At 35.8% G+C, this 19,744-nt stretch overlaps 1 protein-coding gene across 1 annotated transcript in view; it reads left to right on the top strand.

Annotated features, from left to right (window-relative positions):
* LOC115438027 (UDP-N-acetylglucosamine transporter-like) overlaps positions 1-19,744 on the top strand; it is a 40,666-nt gene that overhangs the window by 6,416 nt on the left and 14,506 nt on the right. Inside the window, exons 2-5 of the mRNA XM_030161470.1 lie at positions 8,089-8,323; positions 11,152-11,306; positions 13,767-13,889; positions 13,990-14,164. Of these exons, the coding sequence (XP_030017330.1) occupies positions 8,119-8,323; positions 11,152-11,306; positions 13,767-13,889; positions 13,990-14,164 (658 nt within the window). The 5' untranslated portion in view covers positions 8,089-8,118. The remainder of the gene's footprint in view (positions 1-8,088; positions 8,324-11,151; positions 11,307-13,766; positions 13,890-13,989; positions 14,165-19,744) is intronic.

The raw sequence follows: 19,744 nt of genomic DNA, 5'->3' as shown, positions 1-19,744 counted from the left end.
CTGTCTATGGCTGGTAACTGTAAAAAAAAATCAAAGCAGCAGTGTCTTAATATGTGCTGAGACACACAAACAAGGGGGGGATTGTGCAACCGTGCCCCTCTGCTCAGCAGAAGGAGGTCAGTGTGTTCAACACACCACACTTCTGCTTCTGTCACTTCTTTGGCCTTCACTGCCTTTTATACGTCTGTGTTTTAACCAAGAAAAGCACGCTGTAAAAAATGACTGGAGAATTTACACCAAAAAGGTGTAAAATTGCAACATAAAAAAACTGTAAGTGACAATACAAAGCAAAGTTGTTTATTTGAAAAAAATTTTGTGTTAATGGTTAAATCAAATGTAGCTGTAGTTCTTACAGGAAGAGTATGTGAACAAAACCAGATTAGTTTGTAGAAATGATGGATTTCTATTGTTTTTAGAAAATAAAACTGTAAATTGAAAAACAATGTGGTGCCGTTTAAACTGCAAAGACCATGATGTTGAAATAACAGCATATTTGCTTTTTTTTTTTTTTTTTTTTTTAATTAAAAAAAGCTTTAAAAAAAGTAAACATTTACCAATGTACCATTTTAAATCAGTAAATGAATGGGTTGGTAGAGTTGGTAGAGCAGCTCGTCCAATAACCAAAGGGTTGGTGGTTCCAATCCTGGCTCTGACTGTCCATATGTCCAAGTGTCCATGGAAGACACTGAACCCTAAACTGGTCCCAGTTGGACCTGGTGGATTTGGAAAGAGCTGTGGGCGCCATGAAGGAGGAGAAAATGAGCTAAAGAAGAGCAGAACATTTACCATTTAAATCCAATGTTAAATCTACATGTTTAAAATGTTAAATCTACATGTTTAAACTGTTAAATTGACATGTTTAAACTGTTAAATCTACATGTTTAAACTGTTAAATCTACATGTTTAAACTGTTAAATCTACATGTTTAAACTGTTAAATTGACATGTTTAAACTGTTAAATCTACATGTTTAAACTGTTAAATCTACATGTTTAAACTGTTAAATCTACATGTTTAAAATGTTAAATCTATATGTTTAAACTGTTAAATCTACATGTTTAAACTGTTAAATCTACGTGTTTAAAATGTTCAGTCTACATGTTACTCCGTAAATCTGTTTACAGTTGGATGTGTTTTTTACAGTATTGTTCTGGAAACTACATCTGCCAGTTTTTTTCCGTAAAAACAACAGGATTTTTTTTTACAGTGCAGGCACAGTACCACCCATTTGACCATTTTATGACACCGCTCAGTGATCTTTGCCCCTGAGCTCAGCAATGCCACAATTTTGTCCATAAAATCAAAGCATGTTTGCTCAGTGGCTTTTGCCACTAGCACGTTAGTCAACAGAAGCAACAGATTTGTAGTATTTACTGTATGTGGATGAGATGATGAAGAGGAGGGGATCTAGCAGCGGTGGCTGATCAGGGATAAGATGACTGAGTCAGAAAATGTAAAGCAGAAGAGTGAAGAATGTCTGCTTTCAAACTCGCAACATGCAGGAGTGTTAGGACAGGTAATAATGACCTTATTATTCTAAGATAACCTGTACATGCATGACATTCAAATTAGCCCAAGTCTTTTCATTTGTTTTACTTTAGAGTTTAATTATGAGGTAGTGTTTTAGGGAAATGGCAGCTTTTATTATCAGTGGACAGTAACAGTGTAGTATTTGTGTTCACATGTTTGTTGCTAACTAGGGCTGGGCAATATGAAAAAACATCATGTCACAATAATTTTTTTCCTATCAGACAATATCGATATGTATCAAGATGTAAATCAAAGCGCTATTTTTGTCCAGTTTAAATTTTCTAATATTTATAAGTTAGTTGTGAAGACGTCAGAAGGTTATTTTTGATTTAAATATCAGTTTTATCACCCAGCCCTGTTGCCAATTGTGTGATTCGCAGTCATCGCTAAAAGTTTTGGCAGTGACACATTTTTGCAATCCATATTACATATACATCTGTGCTTTTACATTTTTTACATTTGTTGCTGAGATACATTGAAGAATATTTATGAGCCTTTTATAAGTTTCAAAGCAAATGAATCACATTTATACAAAGAGTCAGTGTGTGTCACTGTCTAAACTTTTAGCCATGACTGTAAACCCGAGTATATTTTCTAGCTGCTGTTGTTTCATGTAACAGCTCTCTCATAGACGGGGTCTGTATTTATATTTTATCATTTTTTATTTATCTTTTTCTGAACCTACTGAAGTAGTTTTGGTGCCCAGACTTAACCAAAAGTGTCACTGATACTTAAAAATACTAATAAACCTAATATTGAAAGATCTACAGTGGATCTGCAGTGTTTAACATTACATGCTTTTTGTTCTTATGGTGTAAATAGCAAAATTATAATAACTATTATTAGAGTGTATTATATTGTATTTTGTCTGTAATAAGTCTTGAAGGAGAGCTGACATGGCATAAACAGGAGCAAAGAAATACCAGGTACTGCATTTTTTGTCTTTTATTATCAAAATTTCACAAATTAAAATAATAAGCAAGTATATTTATATTTTTAAAAAATATGCAGAGTTAAAACACATTTACAGGAGAGACTAAATACCTTCTGACCACATTCCTTCTTCCTTAAAAGAAGAAAACTTAACCAACAGGAAACTTTTTGGATTGACAACAACATAAGCTTTCTTAACAAAATAAGATATATAATAAATAATGCATGCAGTATATCCTATTATCTTTGTAAAACGTTTGTATTAAGAATGCTTAGATTGATCATGTTTTGTATTTTAATGCTGAATTGATCGTTTTGGCCTAAATAAGACCATCTTATGGAGGATTTATTGTATATATTCACTCCAAAACTGTACCAAAGTATAGTTTTAAAGATCTAAGTTGATCATGGCATGACTTTAAATGCGTTTTAATACTTTTATTTGAGACTACATTGGAGTTATTTGTTAATATACAGTTATTTGACATTAATTCAACAAGATCAAACCAAATTGATCTGTAATTTAACTCTTTTTTTTCTTTTTTTTTTTTTTTTACAGAAATATAGATTATCTAAACAAAAAAACAAAACAAAAAAATTCAAATATGACTACATGAGTAGTTGAACGTACTTTCCTCATTTGAAATTAAGTCAGTTTGCAAAATAAACAGATTTTCATACTTTGAATCCACTTCGCTGTAAATATCACAACTCCATTCTTGGTCCTAAATAGGGGATCCATGTAGTGTAACTGTCTAGACTTGGTCAAATACTATAAAAGTCCTTATCATACACCACCCTAAGGTAAACATAGCAGCACGTTTATGTACCAACCTGAAAGAGGCAGAAGGAGATAGTGTGGGTGTTATAACCGTCAACCTGCCTTGATCTGGACATGTTTTGTCTCTTAGGGATACTGGAGAAAGCAGAGGGACCTGTTTGATCCAAAATCATAACGCCTTAAAACTGAAATTTCTGCAATAAGCACTTCTAAATACAATAAACACTTCTCATTATGATTACTTACATTTATTTATTTTGCAGGAAAAGGTGCAGTTTTGTTCTAATTCTTTACATTCAGACATCAGGTGGTGAAAGGACACTGTTACAGCCGCGTGTACGTATGCCAGCTTTTAGATAACGGACTATTTGTGTTTAAATTCTGCAAGGATTTTTAGAAACTTCAATCCTGAGGACAAATTTCACACACCCCAAGTGTGTGAAGGAGAAGTATTGCAGGTCTTTCCTTCCTGCAGCTGCAACAGAAACTACTCCAAATAATCTGTGCAATAATCCATACTCATATGTATAATCTATACACATGTCTATATATATAATTATATATGTAGATATGTGTATATAGGTGTACGTATGAGTGTTTCCCCTCTCCAATCTATGGCATGTTCAGCATGTGCACAGCTGTAAATAGTATTTATAGCTTTTTTTTTTTTTTTTAATTTGTTGGTTACATTTCTACATTTCCTATTGTTTATCTGTTTGTTGTTCTGACCAAATGCTCTTTTTTGCTCTTGTGTGCTTTATTTGTGCTCCACTCTGCTGCTGTAAATTTGGAATTTCCCCTCGTGGGACTAATAAAGGATTATGTTATCTTAAATTTATCTTATAGACAAATGCATACAGTTAATTTTTAAAAAATGATAGTGTTAAACATCATTATTCCTTAGTTTTTTGGTGCCAGAAGGCAAAAAAATATAATTCTTGGATCAACAGAGAAACATAAAGCAGCACTGATTTTAAATTCAGGCTGAGAAGAAAACAGCTTTAACCCTTAAAGACCTAAATGATTTATCACTATTCATTTTTTTTTGTCCTATACATTTCTCAAATCAGGTATTTTCCTGTATTTAATTTACTGATCTTGTCTTGTAAATTCAAAGGTTATTATAGCAGCCGGTTTATGTAGAAATGTAACCAACAAATTAAAAAAAAAAAAAAAAAAGCTATAAATACTATTTACAGCTGTGCACATGCTGAACATGCCATAGATTGGAGAGGGGAAACACTCATACGTACACCTATATACACATATCTACATATGTGACAGCCATCCATTCCATTACAAACTGCCTCACAGCAATGAATCAATGGATGTGCAGGAACTTTCTGAAACTGAATGAGGAAAAAACTGAAATCCTGCTTGTTGGCCCAAAAGCAAAAAGGGAAATGCTGATGAGTAGGATGGGCAAACTCACTTCCTGGATCAAACCAGAAGTGACAAGTCTGGGAGTCATTATAGACTCAGACTTAAACTTTAAGTCCCACATAAAGAAAGTCACTAAAACGTCATTCTTCCACCTCAGAAACATAGCCAAAGTAATGCCGGTTATAAATCGAAAGGATGCTGAAAAACTGGTCCATGCTTTTATCTCCAGCAGACTGGACTACTGTAATGCACTCCTTACAGGTCTCCCAAAAAGCACCACAGACAGACTTCAGCTGATTCAGAACTCTGCAGCTACGTTATTAACCAAAACCAAGAAGAGAGAGCACATTACTCCAGTGTTGGTTTCCCTGCACTGGCTACCGGTAACCTACAGAATTGATTTTAAGATACTACTCCTCACGTATAAAGCTCTAAATGGAACCGGACCAAGTTACATTGCAAACTCACTGATCAATTATGTACAAACTAGAACACTGAGGTCATCAAACGCAGGTTTACAAGCGACTCCCAGAAATATTACAAAGAAAATGGGGGACGCAGCCTTTACTAACTATGCACCAAAGTTATGGAATACAATTCCAAAAGACATTAGAGAAGCCAGTTCACTGAATATATTTAAAACCAAATTAAAAAACATTTTTATTCTCATTAGCCTTTGAAAGGAGATAAAAATGGGGTCACAATTCAGGAACCAGGAATGTGCGGTTTTTATTTTTATTTTATTTTATTGTATTTCTGTTTTTATTTTTTATTTTATTGTATTTCAAATTTCATCTTATTTCTTGCACTTCAAAAATTCTATGCATAATCAAATATTTTAATGTGCACTGTTTTTATATTTATTTTTATTTTATTGTATTTCTAATCAAATCTTAATGTATTTTAATATTGTATTTTTTCAATCAATGTGAAGCACTTTGGGCTACAATGTCTGTATGAAAGGTGCTATACAAATAAAGTTTATTATTATTATTATTATTATTATTATTATTATTATTATTATTATTATTATTATTATATGAGAGCATAGAAAAGCAAAGCAAAAGCAAAATATAGCCCCAACTGAATGTAAAAACAAGTGTCTACATCCACTGTCATTTATCAAACTGCATTGGTTTTGTTGATGAATCAGTGCTGATGGTGTTTCCACGTCCACTACAGAACCTCTGAACGTCCAAATGGGTCATATCTGATAACCATGAAAAGCTGAGAAACTGCATTTTACCTGAATTATTTAACTGTTTTGAAATAATTAGTGGTTGAAAAGTTATTAAACATTTTAAATCAGTAGATGCTTTAGGTCACTGGCAGCTGTTTAGGTCAGACAGAGACAAAATAGTCCAAAATATTAGTGTCACTGTTTGAACTTCACAAGTGATTCACGTACGCTTGACCTTGATTTACATCCTGAACTGTTTTTCTGTTTGTGTCAGTCTTGTCAGAGAGTCACACCATAAAAACCTCTTTTTTGTGCTTGTCCTAGTTTGCTGTTACCACTTCTGTTGTCGGTTAGGTCTGTGTTCCTACCAGGATCAGAAGGCGTGCCCTCCGCTGCCTCAGGCTGCTCTTAAGTTTCCTATTTAACTGCCTTCTTAGCCAGAGACATGCGTTCCTGATGGCTGCATTTACACTATCTCCTCTGTCACACTCGTATCTGTAAAGTTTCGTTTCTGTGGTTTCGCTGCAGTGTTTTTGCCAAATGTTGCTACTGTGTTTTCTGCAAAGCACAAACATGAATGATGCAAGTCTAACCTGTTATTGAAGGTTTCAGGACTTGAATCACCAGACAGTGGAGCTCACAACCTGACACCTGGAGGTTTAAAGTTTGGGCAATTGAAAAGATTTATATCAGAAAAGATCATGTTTTAGTTGAAATATTATTGAATACATTATCAGTTATTATTATTTTTTCTGCTTTTCTATATTATAGAATAGAACAGAATAGAGTAGATCTTTATTGTCACTGTCACAGGAACAAAAATCAGTTAAGCAGCTCACTTCTATTTAGTAGCAAAAACAACAAAAAGGACTGTATGAAAAATACCACACAAAATGCTAAGAAAATGTAGGCGCATGCAAAGGCTCCAGAATAAAATAATAAATACACATATGCTACTAAAGTACTTCTAGAACTGCTGAATATACAAAAGATAACTCTATACCAAGGTTATTATTATTATTATTATCGGTAGTGAAAACTAACAAAATGACGAAAACTAGAACTGAAAAACCATTTTTGTGAAATAAATAAAAACTATAATTAAAAGAAAAAATGATAACTGACTGAAACTGTATTGTGAGCTTACAAAACTAACTAAAATGTATAAAAATTATGGATAAAATTCCCTTTGTTTTCATCTTTGTCAGTGTCGGACTGATATGAAATCGATTTATTTCGCTAAAGCAGTTTTAGCTAGCGGCACCATACGACACTTCACGGTCCGTCACTTCTCGTCACTTGTCGTGTAGTCGGTTTCTTGTCCTCACTCTACCTGGAAACATGAAGACTAAAGTTGGGAGAAAGCAGCAGAGTCCTGTCTGGGATTTATTTGAAAACGACAGCGAGGAAGATAAAAGATATGGAAAAACTAAACTAAAACGAAGCATTTAGAAAAAAACGAAAACTAATAAAAACTAGCAAACCTGCTCTAAAAATGAATTAAAATGAACTGAATTAGAGAAAAAAAGTCCAGACTAAATAAAACTAAACTAGAATGAAAAATCCCAAACTATTAGAACCTTATTCTATACTACAAATGAGAAATATGTACAACAAAAAAAGATATATACAGTTCCCACAGCTGCATGAAAGCTAAGACATTCTGCAAAACAGTTATTTGCAAATCTCATAACCCCATATTTTATTCAAATTAGAACACCCCCAGCATCTAAAACTGAGAACATGTAATGAAATTGATTGCAGCAACACATTTCAAAAGAAAAACTTATTGAAATTAGAGCCAAAAACCTTACACTGACCCCAGTTGAAGCTAATATGTCATTTTTTTCCCACCATTTTGAGCTGAAAATGGTTCTCAAAAAGCACAGCATCTGTTTTCTCTTTGTCTTCTATTTGTTAGTTTCAAAGATCCTATACTGGCACTGAGTAAAAGCAGAAACACAGCTACCACTGCGTTGGATGGAAAACTGGTGCTGAGTTTTGCCTCTTGGCTTTAGAACATTGTTACCATAGTAACAGCTATAAACTAACCAGTACTGCGAATGTCAAAAAGGAAGAAAATATAGGTCAGAGTTTGTGGTTTAATAATACTGCAGAACAAGTCTATTTTTAACAATAAATATACCACATTTTCTGTGGTAATCATTCTTTTCTTTGACCACCCTCAGATACGGATGCTTGTTTACTCTTAAATCAGCGGCTCCAAGTGTTTTCACCTGCAAAAAAAATGCTAATATTTCATTCCTCTGTCCGTCCTGAAGGAACCGTCATCGCCCTCTGGCTCAGAAACGATGGTCCTGTCTCCGTCCCACTCCCTCAGGTTGAAGTATGTGTCACTGGGGGTGCTGGTGTTGCAGACCACCTCCCTGGTTCTCACCATGCGCTACTCCCGAACCCTGAAGGAAGACGGCCCCCGCTACCTGGCCTCGTCCGCCGTGGTGTCGGCCGAGGTCCTGAAGATCCTCACCTGCACCGTCCTCGTCTTTGTGGAGAACAGTGAGTGGTACAGATTTGCTCTAACTTTGTAGTCAAACTTTTCAGATCTAGTTCATGTTTGTTGTCTTTTTCTTTAACTTCTCAGAAACTTTTGAGGTGTAGATCGTCTGTACTTCAAGTCTTTTGCTTCACTTTTTAGACACTTTCCAGGTGAAGATTTTGTCTTTTTTCTCCTCACATTTTAGATGTTTTCCAAGTATAGATTTAGTTTACCGTCAAACTTCAAACATTTCCCAAGTACAGAGACCCCTGTTTACCAAACTTTCTAGGTGTAGATATTATTTGTACTTCTAGACCCAATCCCAATCCCCCCCTTGGCCCCTCCCCCTTACCCCTCCCCCTTGGCCCTTGCACTTGGCACTACCCCTTGTAATGGAGTTGCAAGGGGTAGGGGTTGAAACATTCTACTATGAAGTGGGACAACCCTTCGAGACTTGTTACGTCATCAGCAGTCGTCAGTGCCGCTATAAACAGATGCGACAACTTTGTTTCTGAAAGTATCCCCCATGCCGTCAGCAGCTGGAACCATGGGCATTGGGCATCTTTTTGTGGCTATCAACTGCAAACCTCAGAAATGCGATCTTTAACACATTGAAATGGCATTAAACGGTCGATCAAATGATTAAGTTGTTTACAAAGAAGATGCGTACATTTGTGTGTTTCTTTCATCGCGCTTTCTTGCTGCGTTTACCTCCATCTTGCCGATGATTCAAACAGAATTATGGGAGATTTCTCATACCCTTCCGTTTGTAGTGTGGTCCTGAAAAATCTTTGTTTTGAGGGTCAAACAGCCCTCCTCCTTAGCCCCTCCCCTCCAACTCATCGAGAATCGGGACATCCCTACCCCTTCACGTGAACACGCAAAATGGAGCGGTAGGGGTAAGGGGGTGGGCCAAGGAGTTAATTGGGATAGGGTCCTAGTCTTTTTCTTCACTTTTTAGAAACTTTCCAGGTGAAGATTTTGCCGGTACACACTGTTTTTCCCCTCATATTTCAGATGTTTTCCAAGTATAGGTTTGGTTTACACCCGCTTACACCTAGGCCCAATCCCAATTCACCCCTTAGCCCTACCCTTTAGCCCTAACCCTTAGCCCTACCCTTTGGCCCTTGCACTTGGCACTACCCCTTGAAACGGAGCTGAAAGGGATAGGGGTTGAAACATTCCCCAATGAAATGGGACAACCCTTCGTGACCTGTTACATCATCAGCAGTCATCGATGCTACTATAAACAGATGCGACACCTTTGTTTCTGAAAGTATTCCCCAGCCATCAGCAGCTGGAACCATCTCTGTTCCATGGGCTTTGGGCATCTTTTTACGACTATCAACTATAAACCGCAGAAACATGATCTAGAGTACAGTTTAGTATATATATTTAACCCTTTCATTCATACTGGTCACACCAGTGGTCAGTTCTTCTCCAGCTGTTCTCATATATATTCATGGGTTTTGTTGTTTTAATTCCATATCGGCCAACACAGTGGACGCTTATGCACCATCCCATAATACACTGATGTTCATACTGTTACTGTAACTTTATATTCTTTATAAACCTGATCTGCAGTAACACGACTGAGTGTAAATTAACTGCTAATTGTTATTAGACTGTAATTAACAGTTTTCTTCATCAAAAAGGTTCTTTTTTTTGGATATTATCTCCATAAAGTGAGTAATAACTAGTATTAGAGTATGTTCAAATATGAGAAAACATCAGATTATCTGCATTAAAAATGTTTTTATTTCATAGTTTTCACACAGTTTATCACTTATCTGTATCTGATATTACATTTTAAATACATGTTTCTGTGCTACAGAAATTAAACCCATGGTGTCCAGCTGAGTGGACATTTTTGTAGCTCCATGAAAAATAAGTTCATTTAAAAAAAAAAATTAAATTGCATTGTTTTTTTCATGCCTAAAGAGAAAAAAAAAACACTCAGGAAAAAATCTTCACTAAGGTTCTCATAATTTATGCATGAAAGGGTTAATATAATATAATTTGTGTGTTTCTTTCATCACACTGCCACTCTTTCTGGCTGTGTTTACCTCCATCTTGCCAATGATTTGAACAGAATTATGGGAAATTTCTCCTACCCCTCCGTTCATACTGTGGTCCTGAAATTTCCCCGTTTCAAGGGCTATACATCCCTCCGCCTTAGCCCTTGGCCTCCGTCTAATCCAGAATTAGGACAACACTACCCCTTCACATGTACGCACAAAACGGAGGGGGAGGGGTAAGGGGGAGGGGCCAAGGGGTGAACTGGGATTCAGTGCTAGATTTTCTCCACACCTGTGGTCTTTTTCCTTGGTTATTAAACACTTTCCAGGTGTAGCTGTGGTCCATAATGGCTGTCTTTTTTCACTTTTTTGAAAATTTTCCACATATAGTCTGAACATGACGTCTTTTCCTTCACATTTTAAACAATTTTCACACACACATTTGGTCGACATATGTTGATCTTTTCCCGTGTGTTTCCAGGTTTTCCCTTTCCAGGTGAAGATATTGTCTTTAAACAAGGTTTTCCCTCAAACTTCAAATATTTCCCAAGTATAGAGACCCCTCTTTCCCCTGCATTTCCCTCACATTTTTAGACCGTTTACCAGTATAGGCTTGGTCTTTTCCCTTTGCTTTTAGACAGTTTCCAGGTCAACATTTGGTCTAAACTACATTTCCTCCTCACCTTTCAGACACATTGCGGATTGTAGATTTGAGGTTATTACTCTCCAATAACCGTTCTCAGTATTTCTGATTTGTTTTCTCTGTATACACTACTGGATGTGTGGTCTCCAGGTTCTCCTACTGACAACATTCTGTCTGTCTTTTCCAGATTATAACTTGCGGGCGATGAACCAGCAGCTACGGGATGAGATTGTGAACAAGCCGATGCAGACCCTTAAATTGGCCATTCCTGCGGGGATCTACACACTGCAGAACAATCTGCTCTATGTTGCCTTATCCAACCTGGACGCAGCCACCTATCAGGTTCCACATACACTCAGTCAAGTACCCTGTGTGTGTGTCATTGGACTGATTGCTGTGCAGTTTGGCAAATGCATTTAGAAATCCATCTCACTGTAACTGCTCTAAATTCTGATCTTTTCAGTCAAGGAAATAATATGCCACCTTTTGTGTATTTAAGAAATTTGGGTCCTGAAATGACTTTTTTTTCCCTGCAGAGTCTTTTGAATATACACTACCGTACACTATTGCTACTATTGTTTGAATGTAGATGTGTATCGCTGCCAAACCATGGATTAGTATCATATTGTAAAGAGCATTGTCATAGCAAGTGTTTATGTATCAACAAACAAGAAGCAAACATTTTACCTAACAACTTACTGTTGTAAGATTAGATGTTAAGATAAATTAGTATGTCATAAGACTACTGCTCGTAACATGAAACTATTTTTGATAACAAAATGTCTTCTTTAAACACGAGAAACATCAGCTATAGCGATACAGTTTCTGAGATATATTAGTAATTCACTTTTCATGGCCTGGCAACAGTGTATTTCAATGCTGTCCTCGCAAAAACCTAAATGATAGTCTGTTATGTTGTTCATTTATTTAAAGACTAGTATGATACAGTATGTATTTTGGACTTTTCCGGTTGAACCTCCTCAGACCCAGGAAATTTCAGCAAAGTATAAGCTTTTTTTGTTTTTTTATTAAATCAGTGCCTTTATTGGAAACATTATGATGCAACAGTTTTTTCAGATGCAGTTTTTAACATTTTTATGGAATGTCCTTTGTGGTGGACAGTTTTCTTTTCTTTTTTTTTGTATAAAGTTGTGAAACTCTTGTCTACAAATGTGGACAGAAAACCCATAGCTGCTTCTGAGGAGGTTAAAGAGGTTAGATGTGGTGTTACTGCTCCATGTACCACATTTTTTATATTTTTTTACAACGGCAAAATGTCTTCTTTAAACACGAGAAACATCAGCTATAGCGATACAGTTTCTGAGATATATTACTAATTCACTTTTCATGGCCTGGCATCGGTGTATTTCAATGTTGTACTCGTAAAAACCTAAATGATAATCTTTTATGTTGTTCATTTATATAAAAACTAATACGATACAATATGTATTTTGGATTTTTCCGGTTTAAGAGGTTGAATGTGGTATTAATGTCCCACATACCACATTTTTCAGTATTTTTTATAACAACAAAATGTCTTCTTTAAACACGAGAAACATCAGCTATAGCAGGGCTGTCAAACTCATGTTAGTTCAGTTCCACATTCAGCTAAATCTGATCTGCAGTGGGCCGAACCAGTAAAATAATAACATAAAAAATATAAATAGTCAACTCCAAACTTTTCTCTATGTTTCAGAGCGAAAAAAGTAAATTTACATTATGAAAAGGTTTACATCTACAAACTATCCTTTCAAAAGATGTGAATAACATGAACAAACTGAAAAAATCAGTGTCATTTTAACAATATTCTGCCTCAGTTTATCATTTCCCCATGTACATTATATCTTACAGATCATAGTGGATCTACAAATTAACACAAAACATTTCATAACAGACAGAATATTGTTCAAATTGTACTGACTTCTCTTAAGAAATTTCAGGTTGTTCATATTTGTTCAGGTCATTCACATTTTTTTTTTGCAAAATAATACTTTGTTTTAGTGTAAATACACGAAAATATTTATATTTACAAAGAGAAAAGTTTAGAGTTGTCATTATTTCTCTGTTATTCTGATAGTATTTGACTGGTCCTACCCACTGCAGGTTGAATTGGTCTGAATGTGGAACCTGAACTAAAAGGATTGTTCACATCTTAGTGTAATTTTTGCATTTCACAAATTCATCCCAAGGGCCGGACTGGACCCTTTGGTGGGCCGGATTTGGCCCCCGGGACACATGTTTGACACCTGTGATCTATAGCAATACAGTTTCTGAGATATATGACTAATTCACTTTATCATGGCCTGTCAACAGTGTATTTCAGCATTGTACTCGCAAAAACTTAAATGATAATCTGTTATGTTGTTCATTTATGTAAAGACTAGTACAATACAATATGTATGTTGGTCTTTTCCGTTTACAGAGGTTGTATGTGGTATTGATGTCCCAAATTCTCAACAGTAGGAGGGTGCTGGCTACCACAATTAGCTACCAATTGCAAGTATTAATATTATTATATGTATTATGGTATCATCAAGTTTTCTTCTTCAAACAAAAACTCACAGTTGGTCAGAATATTGCGTGTTATAATCTTCACGTGCTGCATCAGTTGATAATTTACATTCTTGCTGTGTTAGCTTAGCTCTGTTATAGACAGAAAACCACCACAGTAAAACCACAAACAGACAGTTGATGACAGATCACAGTTCTTTGTTTGCGTAACATCTTTTTTTTTTTTAATTTTTTAAATTTTTGTCTTGTCATTTGCGGTGAGTGTGTCACTGACTTTGCTCTGTCATGCAGGTTACATACCAGCTGAAGATCCTCACCACAGCCCTGTTCTCTGTCTCTATGCTGGGAAGGAAATTGGGCTTCAGCCAGTGGCTGTCTCTTCTTTTCCTGATGGCTGGAGTCACTCTGGTGCAGGTATGAGCTAAATGCAGGAAGCAAATTATTCTGTTACAGCCAGACTTTCATTTCACCGACTCTAACTCACAAGCATAATTTGTGTTTTCACCTCCTGAAGTGGCCCACAGAGTCTGTAGGGGATTCGGAGCAGAAAGTCCTGACTGCCAGTTCCCAGTTTGTGGGGCTGATGGCTGTGCTCATGGCCTGTGTGTCCAGTGGTTTTGCTGGGGTTTACTTTGAGAAAATCCTTAAGGAGACCAAACAGAGTGTGTGGGTCCGTAACATACAGCTGGGTGAGTGATTACATCCTCTTATTATGTTGTGGGGTGAGATGAAAACTGGGAGTTAAACCGATTTCACACCAAAAATTCATGACAAAATGAAATGTGCAGCTACTTTCAATGCAACACTGTGAAATCCAGCTTATTTATTTATTTATTTATAACATGCAAATAAACAAAATAAAACAAAATGAAGCAAATTAAGACAAAAACAAAATAACATTTAAATGAACAGAATCTATCTCCAAGCACATACAAGTCTGAATTTTGCAAAAGGAGTAGAAAGAAGAAGTCTAAACTGATTTAATCCAACCCCTCAGTGCTTTTACACCTTTATCACTAACTTAATACAAGAATCAAACAATACTGTTTTCCTAATTTTAGCATCGAACCACAACAAATCCATACAGCAGTAACTGAATTACACACACCAGTCTGTTCATGTCAGTGCAGTCATACAAACAGACTCAACAGTTCAACAGTTTAATTCAATAATTCCAGCAGATTTATCAGTTCAACATCATCCAGAAACAAACAGGCCTCAGTGTCATTATTACCTCCACTAGGAGGTATTGTGATCACTTTGCTTTGTGTGCGTACATGTGTGTTTGTTTGTTTGTTAGCAAGATAACTCAAAAAGTTATGGAGGGATTTTCATGGAATTTTCAGGAAATTTGATCATTTCTTCCTTGTGCCAGTATCAACATTTCCTGAAAATTTCATGAAAATCCCTCCATAACTTTTTGAGTTATCACGCTAACAAACAAACAAACGAACATGCACAGGAGGCAGATCTGTCTTGGCAGAGGTCTGCGCTCTCCGAGTACTTTTCTTGTTAAATACTGTAACCTCAGAAGAATCAATTCTTTATATCTTTTTTCAAACTGAGTTCTGTTTGATATTTGTTTTTTCTCCACACACAGTTTTCCTCCACAGATGGTCATACAGAAACTTTTGAACCTAGTGCGTACTTCATGAATCTTTAAATTTAATTTTCCCTGTAAATCATAGACTCCCTCTCTCTGACACAACATTTCTTGAATATTACCCGGTAGTAAGTTATTCTTTGCTTTATACATTATTTGAATGGTTTTGAACTCCACAAGATCAATGAGTTCTAAAGTTTTAGATTCACATCACATTAATTCACATCAATGCAACTGAATGAGACAGTTATTTCCCTACAAAACACTCCCTGTACTTTTATTCTAACTGTAGCCTTTCATCACGTCATCACATATGAATAAGGATACCAATAGTGAGATATTTCCTACAGTTGGATTCCTTCTGTAGGTGAAAAAGTACACATAACAGTATTTCTCTGGAGTCGTTCTGCTGTTTAGAGCAGTTCATGTCACCTCTAAAAAACACAGAGGGGAGAACAGCTGGTAATAACACTGCCCTTCATACAAGCAGGTGAGCTGCAGAGAGAAACTGAATTCTTCAAGGACCCTCTGGTGAGTGGAGTCGAGCTGAGACTAGTCTGTTCGCACCGCTGCACATTTTCCCTGTTGTGTCCTCCAGTGGTTTGGGCTTGTTGTAAAAACTTTGACCTGAAATGGCTTTCGATAAACAACACAGAGCAGGACTTGTGTTAGATGATAGAGACGGATATATACCAGAACCAGTTTTATACCATACCGTACCATGCCATACCAGACCGTACCGTACCGCACCATACCATACCATACCATACCATATACCATACCAGACCATTCCATTCCATTCTATTCCATACCATACCATACCATACCATATGCCGTACCGTACCGTACTGTACCTGACCATACCATACCATACCAGACCAGACCAGACCATTCCATTCTATTCCATTCCATACCATATACCGTACCATACCGTACTGTACCGGACCATACCATACCATATCATACCGTACCATACCATACCATACCATACCATACCATACCATACCATACCATACCATACCATACCATACCATACCATACCATATACCGTACCGTACCGTACCATACCATACCATACCATATACCGTACTGTACCATACCGTACCATACCGTACCATACCATACCATACCATACCAGACCATTCCATACCATACCATACCATACCATACCATACCATACCATATACCGTACCGTACCGGACTGTACCGGACCATACCATATACCATACCATACCATACCATATACCATACACCATACCGTACCATACCGTACCATACCATACCATACCATATACCGTACCGTACCATACCATATCATACCATATACTGTACCGTACCATACCATACCGTACCGTACCATACCAGACCATACCAGACCAGACCAGACCAGACCATTCCATTCCATACCATACCATACCATACCATACCATATACCGTACCGTACCGTACTGTACCGGACCATACCATATACCATACCATACCATACCATACCATACCATACCATATACCATACCGTACCATACCAGACCAGACCATACCATATACCATACCATATACCATACCAGACCATACCATATACCATACCAGACCATACTGTACCGTACCGTACCATACCGTACTGTTCCATACCACCAGGGGTGTAAGAAAATATCGGTTCCGCAGTATATCGATATATTTCATTTGATACTTGATACATGATACTGTATTGATATTAAAAAGTACTAGATTGATATTTTTAAGTATTTTTTCAAATGCAGACATAGTGGAAATCATTTTTGTTTTTGTTTTTCTTTTTTGTTTATCATGCTCTTTTATTTTTATATTCACACAGGTATTTTGCTCTGTTGTTTGTATACTACAAAAGTAGTATTGTGATACTGCAGGCCACATACGTAGTTTTTTAAAATTAATAACGGTTATTTCAAGCATCCTAAAGAAAGAGGCAAATATTAGCGTTTTTTTATTGGGAATGCACAAAAATAATGTTGTGATGTTGGATGATTCAGGGACTGAACTCTATGCATTCTTTTTGCAATAGAATATAAACATTTAAGCAGGATCTGAAACTGTAATGGCTGTAAAACATTATTTATTTATTTGTTTGTGTGATTTTTGTACTGGTAAAGGTGCATGTTAAAACTTTATTTATCCAAATGTTGCACAATAAGTTTTTCCAGGAAATAATCTTTTAAAAAAGAAACAAACGAAAAAAAATATCACCTTGTTAACAGTATTGTGATATATTGCAATATGTTATGTCGTGATCCTAGTAGTAGTAGTGATTTGTATCGTATTGCCAAATTCTTGCGCATACACATCCCTACCACACCATACTGTACCATACTGTACCGTACCACTTTTATTTGTATAGCACATTTTACCAACACAAAGTCTCCAAAGTGCTGCAGAGTACAAACTAGCATAAATAAAATAATAAAAATTGTAATTAAAAATGTATTATTTAGTCATTATTTAATACAGTTTGGATGTGTCTATTGAAATGTAATAGTGGTTTACTAGTTTTCCTTGTAATATGTAATAAGAAATGCAATTTCATTTCATCAATGTAATATATAAATTATTACATCTTACTTTCTAACTTCTTCTGAAATGTGACAGTAAAGCTGAAAACTCCTAAAAATCTAAACTTTAGCCCTCTGATGACCGTCTCACCAATACACTAACAATCTCCTATATGTAGGTCACAAACAATCGTACTTGGTGCAGTGCACATTCATTTCCCTGGTGTAATACAGGCAGTGCAAATTAGAATAAAACAAGGAAACCAGGCAGAAACATTGGTGGAAATCTGAGTGCATGCTACCAAATGAATGAAGCTTGTGAAGTCACAGCGACAGGACAAATTTTTCCTGCAAATTTGACCCATGTCTGAAAATCTGCCAAAAAAAAAGCAGTTCTACATGATGAAATGATGCAAATATATGTATGTAAATAGAATATATACAGAATATTCTACAGTTGTACCCAAAAGAATAATTGTAAGCACTATTTATTAAACACTTGAATCATTAATTAGCATTTATAACACTATTTCACTCTTTTTCACTACATAAATAGGACAAGTGTATTATTATTGTAAAGTTACAGGATGTGTGATAAAAATACTTCTTACTTAAATGAGGCTAGAACATATTGCACAGCTGTATAAACAGTTATTTTATCAAATTTATGAAAATCTGACTCAACACTAACCCTTTTTGATTCAAATCTGAGGTAGAAACACTGTTTATTTGCAAAAAACCAACATTTTACATCCTCTTATCAGCTACTCCGATGTTTTGTAGGTCACTGGATTCTAGTAACACGGCGAAATATTGTATCACGTATCAGTTCCTGGGTCACAGTGTAACATTGTTCCTCTTATCTCTTCTGCACTCTATTGCTTTCCTATTGTGTACACGTCTTTTGTCGTGTCACATTTTGTGGTATCATCTTAAATATGAGTTGCTCACATTTGCTGTACAACCTGTCCCCATCAGGTGACTAAAGCACATCTAGTTGTGTTTCAATAAGTGTGAGCCTGTAAACACCAAACACAGTACTGTGCAAAAGTCTCAGGCCACATTTAGTTTTGTTGTATTTGCAGGGTTGAAATATACATAATACATATTTACTTCTCATTCTCTTGTCTTCAGATACAACAAGAACGTACAGGAAATATGTGCACAGCCTTGAAGGACTGATATTTTGCTTTTTTTAATGGAATTATGCATTTTAAATCATTTCCCTGTGGTCTACATAAACTGTAAATGCTATGTTTGGGTCTGAATTCTTCATTAATTCAACTCCACAGGTCCATCTTCAACCCTATTTCTGAGTAGTGACACGAAAAAGGTTGTTTTGATCGCTGGCCCTTTAAATGCAAATGAGCACTGCAAAAATCTAAATCTTATCAAGCGTATTTTTCTCATTTCTAGTCCAAGTATCCCATCACACTTAAAATAAAACATCATCACCTAAAGAGGAACTTTTCAGTGAGATATAAGAATGGATTTTTAGACAAAAGATCTTGAAAATCTTATTTCAAGAAATCTTACCAAGATAATTTTCACTTGTTCCATTGGCAGATTTTTTGCTTAATTCAAGATTTTTTTTTTCTTTATTCAAGCAAAAAAAATCTGCCAATGGAACAAATGAAAATTATCTTGGTAAGATTTCTTGAAATAAGATTTTCAAGATCTTTTGTCAAAAAATTAATTCTTATATCTCACTGAAAAGTTACTCTTTAGGTGATTCTGTCTAATTTTAAGTGTGATGAGATATTTAGACTAAAAATGAGAAAAATACACTTGGTAAGATTTAGATTTTTTTCCAGTGAGCCACTTCACGCCCCACTCCTTCCAGCTTATTGGCTGTGCTGCTCTGTCCTGTTCAACCAACAACTGAACTTTTTAGGTAATCGGCTCAAAGTTTGGACATATTTTCAGTTTTTACTCCAACCGCTGCTGCTGATAAACAATTAAGTTGTACTCTGAGAAATGTTCGTCGGAAGTCTTGACCTTATATGTGCAAATGTCATGACGTAACTAGTTATAGACGAAACAAATTAAGAAGGAATTAAAACAAGTTCTAGAAATCCATTTGATTTTTGCCAAAATGAATATAAAGATAGTTTAGCAGCACCTGGAGGGTTCAAATTCAAACT

This window comes from Sphaeramia orbicularis, chromosome 17, assembly GCF_902148855.1.
Source record: "Sphaeramia orbicularis chromosome 17, fSphaOr1.1, whole genome shotgun sequence".
In the NCBI taxonomy this organism is placed as follows: domain Eukaryota; kingdom Metazoa; phylum Chordata; class Actinopteri; order Kurtiformes; family Apogonidae; genus Sphaeramia; species Sphaeramia orbicularis.
This window is presented reverse-complemented; position numbering and strand designations above follow the sequence as displayed.